Consider the following 14869-nt stretch of genomic DNA (forward strand, 5'->3'; position numbering starts at 1 on the left):
TGGATCTGGCAAGCTGGGTGGGGGTGGGGGTTCCTCCAGTGTGCCCACAGAAGTGCTGGTTCCCCTGGGCCTACAAAGTTTGAGAACCCCTGGTATAGAGTATTGCCCCTGCGATGGAACACCCCTTTTATCGTCCCGAAATAAAGTTGTTTGTTGAACTAGCTGGCATTAATGTGTTAAATAAATGGGTTAAAAATCTTGCGGTTGCTAAAAGGATATTACGTTCTTTCAACAAAAATGAGAATAAACATGAGCTGCAGAAACAGACAATAACTTTTATTTCGGACTGAGGGAACCTTAGTGAAGACTTTTAGAAGTGTAAGGGCACACTTGGAAACTGTAAGGATGTTATACTAGCATTTGCCAGTGTATACCTGTGTGTTCGTGCTCGGGCACCTCCTGCATTACGGTGCCTAGAATTGGGAAGCATTCTCTCAGAGGTGCTGCTGCTGCTGGGAAGGCTGGCCACAGAGCCATTGTGTTTCTGGTGGAGCGAACTTGATGATGACGATGTCCTTGGAGCTACAATTGAGAGGCAAAATTATCATGAAATGGCCAGCAACTTATATTGTGCACGTTATGTCACCGACAAATAACAGCGAACACAACACAATTCCACTACGATAGAGAGCATATAAGAGTTACCTTCAGCCCTCCTAGCAGCACATGTGGAAGCCTTAGGAGGATACCAGCTCAAATCTACATGGAGTCCATCCAACACAGTGAGGAGGTAGCTGTGATTTCGACTGGACTTCCCTCCACAGCTCAGCTCCAGTGGGTGAGGAACCTTATCCACTGCAAGAGTTTGTTATGACTTGCTCAAATTGAACCACCAGTCAAACCCACCTAGTCATGTACAGCTCACTACTAGCAACTTATCAGAAGTTGTGCACTGAAGTGATGCCTATATGAAAGACTAAAGTAACAATAAGGCAGTCATTGTACATTATTAGCTATGTACATTAGTGACGCTTTCAGAAACTCACTAAGGTCACAAGACAACATTTTTCACACCACTGAAACTTTACTTCAGATATGTCACATACGTTAGCTGAAGTTATGCAAAGCTATTAAAGCTTACTTGACATCATATTAGTAAGCTGTTCTCAGCATGATTTGTTTCATTTAAAATCATCATTATTACTACTTGGTTATCATGTAAAAAAGAAACATTATTCACTTTGCACTGCTCATTGGAACACACATTCTTGCAACATCGATTGCACAGAATGTATACCTATTATAAGAAACAAACTAACATTATAAGTAGAGCCTGGATTCCTAGGCAAATACCTATTTTTTTCGTGTGATCCTAATAGTGCCTTTTCAATACAGGAGCACTAATTGGTTGCTGGGGAACCTCCTGTATCGTTTTGATAGTGCCTATAAATGCCTATTCAGACGGTGCCTATTTCGGCGTAGGTGCCTAAAACTCCGATTAAACATAGAAAAATGCCTATAATGGCCCTTAAGAAGTGGCGACACTCTGTTCTGCAGGCGAAATTGACATCGGTCACCTCACACAACATTTTGAAACCATCGACATCGCTTCAAAGAAGCGATTATCTCAAAGGTACTGGAATGTAAGCTGGGAATTGAAAATCAGTTACTCAGTACACTCGCTTACTTGTTCTTTCTCTCCCTTCCAGAATTGTGTTGTTGTTGCGTGGGTCGCTATTATAAAATATAGGCACGTTTCGTAACAGCTTTGTCGAAATCTAGAACTCAGCGCTATTGCGTGCTTACATCTAAAAGAGCTTTTTAGTTTCCATGTTTCCTTTTTTTTTACAACTACTGTAATTTGACACAAGGTAAAATGCTGGGGAGGGGATGTGATGTGCGAAGGTAGGTACAATTTCTGCAGTTTGGAGACCTTTGGGCATGCTGCCCCCCTTTCCTGCAGTCAATGCCAGCAAGGCACACGAGCGAAAATTACGTCCCGTCCAGTGTGAGGAGACTTGATCACCCATATTTGCTAGCTGTTGCGAACCTTGTGGTAATGCCGTAAACGAAATCCAGAAGCCGGGGCTTAAAAAATTCAAATAAAGAAATTTGTGACTAAAGCTTCCGATGCTCGAAGCCCATCTCGCATATCGCCAGTATACTGGCCGCGACAAGTCCTTCTGAAGTGTCGCGGAACGAAGGCAATGGCTAGAAGCCTTGTGACCGTACTAGGATGGATAAGTTTTGCATTTCATGCAGCAAAAAGATTAGCGAAACACATTAGTTATTCACTTTGTTTTTGCACTTTTAGTACTGCAAATGAAAAAAATAAATAAAAAGTCAAGAATTTGTAGTGCCTATAATGCCCTTTTTAGTGCCTAAATCGGGATTTTTAGGGCCTTTTGTAGGCGCTTAAAACAAGGTTTGTTCGTTTGTTCACAAGGTTTGGGCTCTAATTATAAGGGTACTTCACAGGCGAGTAATGAAGGAAACGGGTGTATTACCATGACAGTGATAACATTCACTCTTATTTATTGTGAAAAAGAAATTCACAAACTGAGGGGGGGGGGGGGGGAACTCCCACTGAAGATTACTAAGAATAAACTCAGGTTTTGCATAAAACCTGCACCCTAGTTTTCACCTCCAACTATTGACCATCCACATTCTTTGTGGCACAAACTTCAGTACACTTGAGTAGACACTCAATACCAATACTGAAGAGTACACAGGCACATACGTTTCCCATCAGTCTTCTCCAAAACTTGGTAGAGATCAAGGCATCCATCACCAAGCAGAGCATCCTTTATAAGGGAGTTATGGTTGAAGACACGGAAGTGCAGCTTTGAGTATGGAGTCACCAGGCTATGCAAAAAAGAAACCATAGAAACATGTGTAAGAGCTATGCTTCATGAACGTGACAACCTCGAAATTCATTTAGTGAAGCGGCTATCATGTGGAAAAATACTGGATGCATTGATGTAATGTTGGAAGCTGACAATATCATCTGTTGCTGAAATCTCATACAAACTTCCACCTACCTCAACTAGGGTCATAAAAGTGCTTCCCAAGTAGGTACATATATACAAGTCTACAGTGACCTGTTACCTTTATACAGATGCTTGCATCATCATATTTACTTTGTCGTCGTCTTGAAGTTGGACTTTTTGGTCCCAAATCATATATAACCAAGGACACAAAGAACAATCTCAGACTTGTTCAAGGTGGGTTCAACGAGTATATTCTGGAAGTTCTATTGAAAAGACGCCCCCTTTACAGATTCGAATTCTGCACAATTATTGTGGTGGTGTAGTTGATTTCATCAACAAAGGTATATCTGGTATCAAACATGCAACTGATATCTCGTTTTTGATGTTTTATAATATTACAGCATGACATATAGCTACTGGCATTGGTGGTATTTTTGTTCTAGCTGTGCTTATAATATCTGTATTTGTTGTTTAGCAGATGCATCATAAGTAGGGCCTTGTGTTTTAGGGTAAGACCCGGTAAATCCCGAAAACCAACTCTCCAACGTGCCAATTCAGCCACCATTATGAGGAGTGGAGAACACTAAGCACTGTATATTCAGCACAGTTGTTCTGCATCTTCTGTCCATCTAAAATGCGAGAAGTACTTTTTTTGTATTTTCCACCTGGAAATGTACTTTTCCACCCAATATAACCCAATTTTACCCCGTTTTATGGCTCCTGAACTAAAACCGTCGGTTCTTAAAAAAACATAAAACCCCAAAACACAAGGCCCTTATCATAAGTGAGGCATGATGGCTGTTCATGGACACAAAAACAAACAAGCAGCAGCCAGTACATCCATTAACGTTCTCAGCAGAAGCAGCTGGCTTCCACAAAGTGCAAAGTGACAGGTGCACCACATGCCACTTGCAGTCACACTACAAAACTGATGGCCTGGATCGATTTCCAAATACCGTTCATCAATGCTGCCAATTTGGTTTAGAAATTGGCTGCATAACCATAATCCACCTCTGAAGGGCTTGCAGACATGCCTTGACCTTGCTTGATCACGGCACATTCAACTTCCTCAGTTACACCTTTCACTTTTTGACACTGCAGTCTCACCACTACACCTCTTCGTCTACTGGACTACAGAGTACAGATCCACAAATACAATAATAATGACGATTTCATGCTCACTGGCACAAAAGCAACTAGGCCATCATACACCAAAACTAGTGCTAAATTACTTAAACGAGGAACAGTCTCTGTTCGAAATATCGGTGGCTCTCATGCTCAGGCTTTTTGCTTAACATTTCCTCATTGGTTTACTGGATTTTCTACCTTTCTGCGATCAAGCTATAAGTAGGTTAAAGCTCAAATATCAATATAAAAACACAAGTTTCTGAAGAGATTTATCACAAAAAAGCCATTTTTCCTATTGACCTTGAGCAGGATCCTGCTGATCCTATTTAATATCCTATGGAGAAGACAATATTGTAAAAGCTGGAAGCAGCATCGAAATCAAGTTATAACAATTTTAAAAATGGTGTTCAATCTGTAACCATATAATGGACACGTAATAAGTATCATATTTAGTCGCGTGTGCGCTCCCAGTTTTTTTTTTCTTTCGTGTTAGCGCCGAGAAGCAACTGTGGCTATGAGCTGCGTACAGATGTGGACAGATGGAGAGAGGACAGCAGGAAGGAGCGGGGTGACAGGGGGGTTAGTATGCGTCCTGGGCCGACTTGAGGGGGAACTGTGCCGACATTCGTCTGGAAAGTCTTCGGAAAACCCAGGGAAAACCTGAGACAGCACAACCGGTGGTAGGATTCGAACCCACCACCTCCCAGTCTGCACGACACCAACAAGCGAGACGCCTTAGCCCACTCGGCCATGTCGCTGGTCGGCTCCCAGGTTTGTGGTGCGTTTATTGTGTTAATTGTGTTAAGTGTGTCAATTATGTGTAACACTGTGTGTCACACTGAAAGCTGGCAGCCACAGTGTGTGTACTGCAGTGGGTTCACAACCAGCACACCATGACAGCACAAGCCAGAGCGAGCTCTCACCCCGTATCTGCACTAAAACCGTTCTAATGCCAAACTCACGCTGCAACAAATATCTACGAAATATGCGTACGTATATGGTGGCATGTTGCGCAGTGCACTAGTTTTCTACTGTCTTTGCCAGGCAGGAATCAATTTTTTACAGGCTATTTGTAAACATTTTCTGTGGTGCAATTACTTCCGCATTTTACCTTACTTATTTTACCGAAGTTCAAATTCAACAGGCAAATTTGAGGAGAAACAGGCTTCAAACCAAAATTTCTGACCTCAACTATAACCACCTACTACATTTGTGCATTTCATCAAAACTATGCAAGCACTACAACGTCAAGGCAAAGAAACATTTTAAAACCCTTTTAAGACAGCACCATCTCAAGCAAACAAAGTGGCAGCTACACAAACGAATCTGCAACTTACACAGGGAACTGCTCGTCCCACTTGGGATTGCATGTGCTCTTACTGTACTCAGTCTTGACAGGAACACCACCATCCACACTCAACTCCACGTAGGGGTCAGGTTTGAACAAGATTCCAGTAGGGCTTAGCTTTGCTGACACCACTGTCATCAAAAAGTACACACATCCAGTGTTAAAGGAAAAGTATCGTACTCATTATTGACACTCATTATATTGCAGTGTAGCAAGTTATACATTAACCAATAGTCAAGACGAACTTTTCCTTAGTTTCACTCGGGTTTAGCACAGATTGGTTATACTCATTAACATAAAAAGCTTCAGAGAGAAAGAGGAGGTTCTGGCACATCTTTAATGCATTTTTTTAGATACTATTCGACTGGGAGTAAAAGAATGAAGGCAGTGACAGTATGATTTCATTTTTTGACAAGTGACATAACAGAAGATAGACATGCATGCTGTGTTGACAACATGTATTCCACGACCAGCGCTGGCCAATGATTTTTTTTTTCCTGCACAAATCTCAGTTCAACCTGCCATGTGCATGTCAAGTGCAATTTTTCCGCCATATAGGTTACAAGCATCTTTTGGCAATACATTGGCAGTTTTTGTGTTTGTAAGCAACTGACACTGTGCTGATGGTGAAGGACAACATGAAACAACACATGCACTTCAAGCAACTGCTTTATGTGAATACTAGAAGGTTAGCTAATACTGCCCTCTTATTTGTCAGGGTATGGATGAGTGGCTAAAACATATGACTCATAGATCCCACATGCATAAGACCTCAGAATTTCACTTCCTCTCCTGTTGAACAGTATTTGATAACTCTCAAATTCAGCTAGCAGAGCTTCACGTTTGCAAGACTTGACGTGGGCCTTCAGTGGAGTCATGTCCATGAAATGCCCACTAAAAGTTATATAAATGACTAGCCCCTCTAACCTATGTCCAAGTAACTGACAGCAACACCAATAGGAGAGGAAAGAAAATTCTGGATGTCCTGTATCAGCTGCCCAGCCATCAATATTTCTGGTTTGCATTAGATCACAACATCGCCATGTCCATTCTAACGATGCAATGTGATGGGTAAACATGTGATACAAAGAAAGCAGACAACGTCAAATTTTGAAACATGAAAACACAAAGTGCTCACCTGTCACATTCAGCTCAAACAGAGAGCCGGGAGGAGGACCTTCAGTCATGTTCCGTAAAGCCCTACCCTAAGAAATTGCAACAAATATGAATAAGGAATACACACAGACTGAGCACCAATATTCAACAAAATGTCACACTGCTAGCACTCATACATAAAGTGTAAAATGTGCAGACATACAGCAGTGGCCAAAAGTCTTGCACAACTGTTGCAACATGGTTTTTCCATCACTGAAGAGTAATTACAGGTAGCTTCGATTGAGCTATGTGCACGTGTTATGTAACTTTCTTAGTGTGCTATGGTTTATAGTTGTGATTTTCACCTAAGAGTGAGAATAATGCAAAAATCATTAGTTATTCGACTATGTACATATTTATTCTCAGAAATGCACTCCAGCCTTGACTTATGGAACCCTTGATGTACAAAATCCCTTGTTTTATCAACCCTGATTTGCGAGCAACCAACACATTTTGGGGGAACAAACCTGGAATAGCCAAGTGGTGATGATGATTTGATGGGAATACCCATGTGTTTTTTTACTTTTATTCATTAACAGGGGCTAAGCTATGCCTGCCAGAGGTCAACAACGTGCCACATGTGTCCAATGACCGAGAGAAAACTGACCATGTAACAGGAACTGTGGACATATCGGCAGGAGCAAAGCAAAAGCGATCGGCTGGGAATCAACAACAGTCATCGGGGTTAGTCACTGCAAACTCATACACTAATGGCACTGATAGAACCACATCTTAGAATACAACGCGTTACGTTGAAGATATGATCGACAGGGGGAGGAAGACAAAGGTACAAAAATGAAGCGCAAGACAAAACATTCACCCTGAGTACGATGTTTAAATATTTCCAAAAATCCAGATCCCATAAAGCTCTCTCTTCATTGCAACACTGTCCATCCTTTTCATTCATTCAAAACTGATTTACGAAAAATTCTGGTCGTTCACATATTGCGGGTTGGCGGTACAGTGCTGGACAAAAGCTTACGGAACACACTCTGGCGCATTCCTTCCTCAGAGTGACACGCTAGCAGCGAATGGTACTGTACGGACCTAGAAACAGGTGACAGGGTTACCTAAGCACATGTCTAAGTCCGTAGGGTCCCATTCGCTGCTAGCATTTCACTCTGAGGAAGGAATGCGCCGGAGCGTGTTCCGTAAAGTTTTGTCCAGCACTGTAGGGTGATGATGATGATGATGATGGGGTTTTTGTGTCGCACAAAGTTTGACGGTCATTGAGGAAGGGTAAAGCAAAGTCTATAAAGTGATTAATATATATAGATGGCAACATTTCCTTGAGTTTGAGATATGAACACAGAACAGTAGACCTTTCCACTTGTTGGTATTCCACACATAAACTGAGAAGCTACTGGACCACTACGCATACCTGTTGTCCTCGTTCTAAATAACATTGTTGGAAGTTGGTGCATGACTCTCGTCTGTCTAGAGCAATTCGCAGTTTACATATGCGAATAAAGACACACAGAGGATGTGACTGTCCACTTCTCTGTATCTCTGTGTTCACCTCCTCAAACTCAAGGAAATGTTACCCTCTGCACAGTTACACTACCTCCGTTGTATCTTCCTGCTTTGTTCATCAATTAATATATCATTGGTCAGCCTTTAAACTAAATTGCAAACATTATTGGGTAGGCATTCACAAAACAGGATTCTCTAGCAGATCCGGTGTGGTCGTTCCACAGGCCTCCTTCCAAGCTTCTTTGAGGTCTCATACTGAACCTTCCGCCACAAATTTTCGAATGGATTAAGACAGTGCAGCAAGTTCAGCAACCTGATGCAACATTAAGCAAAGCAATTCTTTACAACATTTGCTCCAGGACATGCTGCATTGTCATCTTGAAAGGAAAAATATTTGTCCAGAAATTTCCTAGACACTATGACTATAAACAAATAATTTTATAAGAGCTCACAAAATATGCATGTTGGATGCACTAGAGAACCAACATTTTTTGTTCACTACTGTAGAAGTGCTTCAACCACTGCTTAAAAAAAAAATTTAGCATGTATGACAGGTGGGCTAATCTTTCTCTAGGTACAGTCGAACCTTGTTAATAAGACACTCATTAATACAACATCCCCGCTTTATGTCCCTCTGTTCCCTCCTAATGGCCTTCGCATGTAACACTTCTTTGTTAATGACATTTCGTTTATATGACAATGACCAGTATTTTCAGCACAGCTAGGGGTGAACACGTGTACTTTACCCTTGTTACTATGACCGTTGGTCACTGAAACTGCGGTTCTCATGACCTATAGCAGCCAAAACGCAGGCCCGCTTTCGGGGTGACTAAGAGCAATATCCTTGGTCATATGGTCATAGTGACCTGTCATACGGCATTCATCAACCATGCCTGAGAAGAAGCGCAAATGAACAGAGCTGTCTGCAGGAATGCAGCGGATATACGTCGGGCTGAGAACTGCACTATAAGCAAACGTATTTATCAGACTTTTTTAAAAAGTCTTACGCATTCTTTTAAAATGCCTCATTATACATTTTGTTACCAGCTTACGTAATGTTCTATGTTTCGAAGCTTATGTAAAGGGCATGGTACAACTCATAATGTGGTGAAGATATTCCAAAAGCCGGGCGTCGTAACTGGAGAATGAAAATTGTCACCGACTTAACCCAACGGGAAATAACAATTTATTTAGACGTTTCGTCTCCTATGCGGGAGACATCATCAGTGCAAGGCTAGGGACGGGATTGAGGAGCACCAAAACCAGTCTTGCTATTTAAGGGTTTACCGAGGCCAGAGTACAGTCCAGGATGTGGGCCACGGTTGGCATTGTCCAGCAGTGGTCCACGAGTTCAGTCTTTGACCTAATTGCGTTGGTCGCCTTTTCAGAGCCTCTTCTGTGTTCTTTAATGCGGGTGTCCCGTTTCCTGCCTGTCTCACCTACGTACGAGGCATCACACTCCAAACAACTTAGCCTATAGACGACACCGCTTTCGCTTCCAGGTGGGGTGGGATCTTTGGGCCTTGAAATGATGTGTTGAAGTTTCATGTGGGGTTTGGAACAAGTCTTTATCCCCAAGGGCAGTAGAGTGCGCCGAATACGCTCCCAAACCCCTTTGACGTAGGGAATTGAGATGGTCCCATTATGTGTGGAAGGTTCTTTTGGCCGCCTGTCTTCTCTACGCCTGCACATGTCGTCGATAAACTTCTCATTCCCGTCCCTAGCCTTGCACTGATGATGTCTCTCGCATAGGAGACGAAACGTCTAAATAAATTGCTATTTCCCGTTGCGTTAAGTCGGTGACAATTTTCATTCTCCAGTCATAATGTGGTGTTCGTTAATATGACAACTCGCTTTATGACCAAAATCCGCGGGAATGGCCGTTGTCATATTAATGAGTTTCGACTGTACTCATCAGTTTGTCAAAAGAGAACAAAAATATATAAGAGAAAACAAACACCTGTGAAGCTTGAAGGGATGTACAATATCAGGTAGTAAGGGTAGACCAGTCCAGAATATCAGTCATCCCAAAGCTGCAAACAAAATATAATATCGTATTAGTTTGGGAACTGTTGGCTACCAAAACACCAAAGCAAATTTCTATTAAAGCCATAATAAAAGTGAAAAAGTTATCAATCACTTAATTAAAAATGTTATAGCAGCAGGGATATCGATTGCTACTGCTTTTGGGCAGACTAATGCATGCAACATGTACTGGTTTCCTTATGTGTTTGTTGCTATTTTTACATCTTTTAGTAGTGAGGCCTTGACGGAATAAAGCAGGACACACTCATATTTGAGAGTGCTACACCCTTTGATCGGAAACATGACTACTTAGACCATGCACCAGGAAAACACTGGAAGTCATCTTTATGCTAGTCACCTGTGTCCTGTTTCTCATCTAAGGGTGTAGTGCTGTCAAAATTGAGTATATTCTGCTTTATTCCATCAAGGCCCCACTACAAAAAAATGCAGAACTAGCTCTTGTAAAGATTTACATCAACCCAAACAAAAGGAGAGCAGCGCATGTTACACGTGCTCTGTTCAAAGACAGTAACAACAGATATTCCTGCTGTTATGTTATAACCTTTATAGAAGCGCATGATAAATTTATATGAAGCTGACTTTTCATACACACAGACAAAAAAAAATCACTGTCAAACCTAAAACATCAAGTTGCACTCATATCTGCAGTATTTCAACGACGACGACTGACACAAAAAATAACAAACCAGGACAACAGCGAGTTGTTTTTTCTTGTGTCAGTGTCCTTGCTTACTGAACTGAACAGCATCAACTACCCTGCCTCCACACCCTATTAGCACTGTATCAATCTTGCCTTAACATTACAGTTCTATGCATGACAATACAAAAGACTCCAGATGTTTTTATACAGTGTAACAGTAGCAGAGTCAGTGTGTATTCATGTGGCATAAGACCTTCAGTAAAAGAATAAAAAAAGCTCTCTAACATACAAAACATGTAGTTGGAACACTTTCCCAGTTGTCATATATTTATAATAGCCACACACAGCTGTTGATGCCAAGAAAATAGCACACACAAGTACTGCTGAAAGCCACAGGTCACAATCTTTTAACAACAAACTGATAAGCTTTCTGAATGGGGAGGGGTCCTACCAGAGAAGCAGCCAAGTTCACTGGATGTGGCAACATTTTAGTGGCAAGTTCTTGGTGACAAAATGCCCAATAGTCAGTGGTGTATCCATGGGGGGGCTAGGGGGGGCTCGAGCCCCCCCCCCCCCTACCTGCCATGGACTGACCCACGCAAATCGTGCAAATCCGAGGAGAACATAATATATATGTGCGGGGAGGTGGGGGACCAGTGTGACGATCGCGAAAGTTCTTGCAGTTCATGGTATCTATCTAAGCAGCACTCTTGAATGGTTTTCAAAGTATGACCTTTTCAAAATACTTCCAATCTGGTGACACCACCTCATTGCTCATGACAGCCTATACATGTAATCGTATTGTGAACGTCCAAATCAATTATTTTTGTTGTTGTTGTTTTTTTTTCATCCACATTTTGCAGTGTGCACAAGTACGTGTGTGTCACACCCAGGATCAGCGGGGGGGTGGGGGGTGCCCCCCTACCTTGGACGTCTGGCTACGCCACTGCCAATAGTTGTGCTAAATGTTAGAGGGCATTCTATGCAGAGCTGTTAATATCAAGCACTTGCAATAGGAGATTACTTCCAAAGCAAAAGGGAACTCCATCCACACCCATGCTGCACTTGTTAGTAGAGAGCATGTGCAGGGACAGTTTCGTGTACCAAGCCACAAAATTATTCACTTTATCCTGTGAACCAGACCAACCCTGCGGGGCCACAAGACTAGTGTTCGCCCTTGAGAAAATGTAGTGTGTTTTTGTTAAGAATGAACATGAGGAGAATGCCACAAAACGTTAGACACAGTGTTCATGAATATCAATGAACACTGGCCATGTCTGTATCTTATTTCATGGCGTTCTCGTCATAAAACGTAGTAGTAGATGAGGCAATTAAACATAGAAGGACGAACACAACACTGCCTTTTCTTTAACTGTCGTTATTCAACTGAAATTCTCATCATGTTCAGTGTTTGCTGCGTCCTGGTGAGCATGATGTAATCTTTGCACAGTATATACACTTCTTGCTTTGTTTTTACCAAACTACCCGATAAGAAGACAAACTAACATGAGACAAATCTGAAATGGTAAGGTGTACTGAATCCAAATATCGGGACCATCTGAGTACTCGAACAAGAGTAGACCTTTGTCAGATCCAACTAGCCACCGAGATTGTTTCCACTTGATCGGGTACATGGTTCCACACGTTCCACATGGTTGGGTACTACCTTCTATCAAATATGTACATCCTGTCCATTGCAGTGAAAAGGAAAGCGTTTGTGCAACCCACAATTTTTGTCACATTTCTTATTGAAAAGCAGGTTCACTTCATGGTTTTCCAATGTGCAAAGCTGAGTCGAGATGTCAGACAAGACCTGCTTCACACACGTGGCTGAAGAAAGAATCAGGTGGGACCTGAGACAACAAACCCGATCTGTCAGATGTGTCTCGTCTACATCTCTGCAGGCCCTTCGGCATGTATGGCACAATGAGAACGAATATGGCACGAGACACTTGGTCGAGTTATATTTAAATCATGTGAATTTTTTATAGCATCATTTATTTTCAGTTCATATCACTACAGCAGTAAGGCATGAAGGCATGGAACTGCAGTTTTGAAAGCACTACACGTTTTTGCCAAGTCCAATGATGCCAGTTCAACACAAAACTTTCTCTGACTGGCGGCTGCACATTAGACACTTTTGCCCCGAGGTGCCAAGGTCTGGTCACCATTGCTTACTGCTGTTTAGTTCTGCTCCACACAAATAAACAAAAAATGGTTAGATGTAGCAGGTTTGTCATACAAAAATGCATTGCAAAGTTACCCTCAAAAAGACCACCTGAATATCCAAACATGCGCATCGATATTGTCAGACAACTGACAACCTGTCATTTGTCGTTCGTGCCATGAAAAAGTGGCTGTCACTACAGTTGTTTTTTTAGGTCAGGGAATGTGTGGGGAATCAAGCCCCACAAATCACTACTGTATGGAATACTAACCTGGCAGTGTGCATTTTGATCATGTATTCTAGCACATTCCTCCTGCTTTTAGGGATGTAGAGCATTTACACAATATTGTGGTTCTCCTTGAAGCCACAGGGTATCTGCATACATTAGAACAACATTTCCCCACACCCCCACCTCTCCTCACAACATTTTACCCCACCAGTGTCGGTGAAGTAAATTGTTTCAACTTGTCACAACTGTTGTATGCACGTCAGTGCACTATGACTTCTATTGTTCAATTAACAAGTTTACAGTGCTGAGGACAATGCAATAGATGAGCAGTGGCAGCTATGCCTGATAATGCTGCTACAAATGAGAATGATGCTTCCAACACATGCACACAAGCAGTCAACAGCATACCTATTCAACAGATTGCTGAATATTTGTACGTTCAAAATGGTAGAGTTTTCAGTAACATGGTGACAATCAGCTGCTTCTATTCTGCATATACCATATTATATACAGACTACACAGAAAAGCATTCATGAGCATGAGCTTTGCTTACAGTAGTCAGGTTTGAGAAGTGGAGGAGCCCGCCCTTCCCTGAAATTTTGCTTTGATTGTAACTGAAGAGAGAGAACTAAGTACAGTAGCGGGATGAAAATGCCTTGTGGAGTGTGGGTGAAGTGTTCATATTAAACAATTGCATACTGGTGTTGTAGCAGAAACGATCTTACGACAGAAATAATTTAAGTCACACTAAATTACTATGTGTCAGCGATACAAGTCACACCGCTAATAGGAGGTGGTGTATTATCAACAGCAATACGAGGTGATCACATGTTTACGAAGTTCGTGTAAACGTCACTTCAAAGTTATCTAGTATCAAGCAACACAGAATGCGGTGCGACCACAGAATAAGGGAGATCCCCTAACGCCGATTCGTGTGATAACCAGGCTGATCAATCTTCTTGTGACCTGGCATTCTAAAACCAACGGATACAACCGATGAGCACTAACAGAGAAATATTACGACAGGCATATTCGTATCGAATGTTAAACGAAGCTAAGACATCCGTGTTCGACGTGTGAAAGACACGGCTGGTTGATCTGCTTAATCATAGCAGCACCCACTCCTGTGCACTGCTGAACAACGACTAGCGTATTTTATGCGAGCCCAAAGGTCTAGAAATTATAACTGACGGAATTGGCTCTAAGCCTAAAGTCAGGCTTTGTTTTGCCCTAGCAACAATAAATAATCGTGTTGCATTGGCACAATTAAATACGTCAAACACCTTCAGGATTGGGCTTAAATACGGATCCGAGCAAAAATGACGAAAGGTGTGTCGTCAAATGCAAAGTGTGTCACACCTCTGTTCTTTTCCCCCAGCAATTTCATCATGAAGTACACTTTCATGTTAACATCCATGCCGTGTAATTTTCGTTAGGCAACGAGTACAAGAGATTATGTTCACTTTGCACGATTGGAATGACGGAGGGATGAAATATGTGCTAATTCTGACTTTGGGCATACACGGAACTGGCTGTTATCAGAGTGCGCGAACACCACATATGCAGCAACACTCTTTACTTACCAAACGAATGACATTAAATGCCGATGCACAATGTCGCGACCACTAACTGCGGTTTGAGAAAAAGCAATTTAAAATAAGACATTACCCCGCAAACCACTTGCGCGGCTTCGGACACAGCTTTCTGGCGATAACACCGCCATTTGCACTCACGTGACTTCGTGCGTGCGCTG

At 42.1% G+C, this 14869-nt stretch overlaps 1 protein-coding gene across 3 annotated transcripts in view; it reads right to left on the minus strand.

The window, feature by feature from the left end:
- LOC135377801 (E3 ubiquitin-protein ligase wwp-1-like) overlaps positions 1-14860 on the minus strand; it is a 40946-nt gene extending 26086 nt beyond the window's left edge. The window contains exons 1-7 of one of the 3 annotated variants that reach the window (XM_064610485.1): positions 14785-14860; positions 9995-10067; positions 6545-6611; positions 5396-5537; positions 2681-2805; positions 646-795; positions 375-522 (exon numbers count right to left, since the gene is read on the minus strand). In XM_064610485.1, coding sequence (XP_064466555.1) covers positions 375-522; positions 646-795; positions 2681-2805; positions 5396-5537; positions 6545-6593 — 614 coding nt within the window. In that variant the 5' untranslated portion in view covers positions 6594-6611; positions 9995-10067; positions 14785-14860. Of the gene's footprint in view, positions 1-374; positions 523-645; positions 796-2680; positions 2806-5395; positions 5538-6544; positions 6612-9994; positions 10068-14699 lie in introns of all 3 variants that reach the window. The other 2 variants (XM_064610486.1, XM_064610484.1) reach the window with 2 other exon arrangements.
- Positions 14861-14869: the final 9 nt, after the last annotated feature.

This window comes from Ornithodoros turicata, chromosome 1 (genome assembly GCF_037126465.1).
Source record: "Ornithodoros turicata isolate Travis chromosome 1, ASM3712646v1, whole genome shotgun sequence".
NCBI lineage: Eukaryota > Metazoa > Arthropoda > Arachnida > Ixodida > Argasidae > Ornithodoros > Ornithodoros turicata.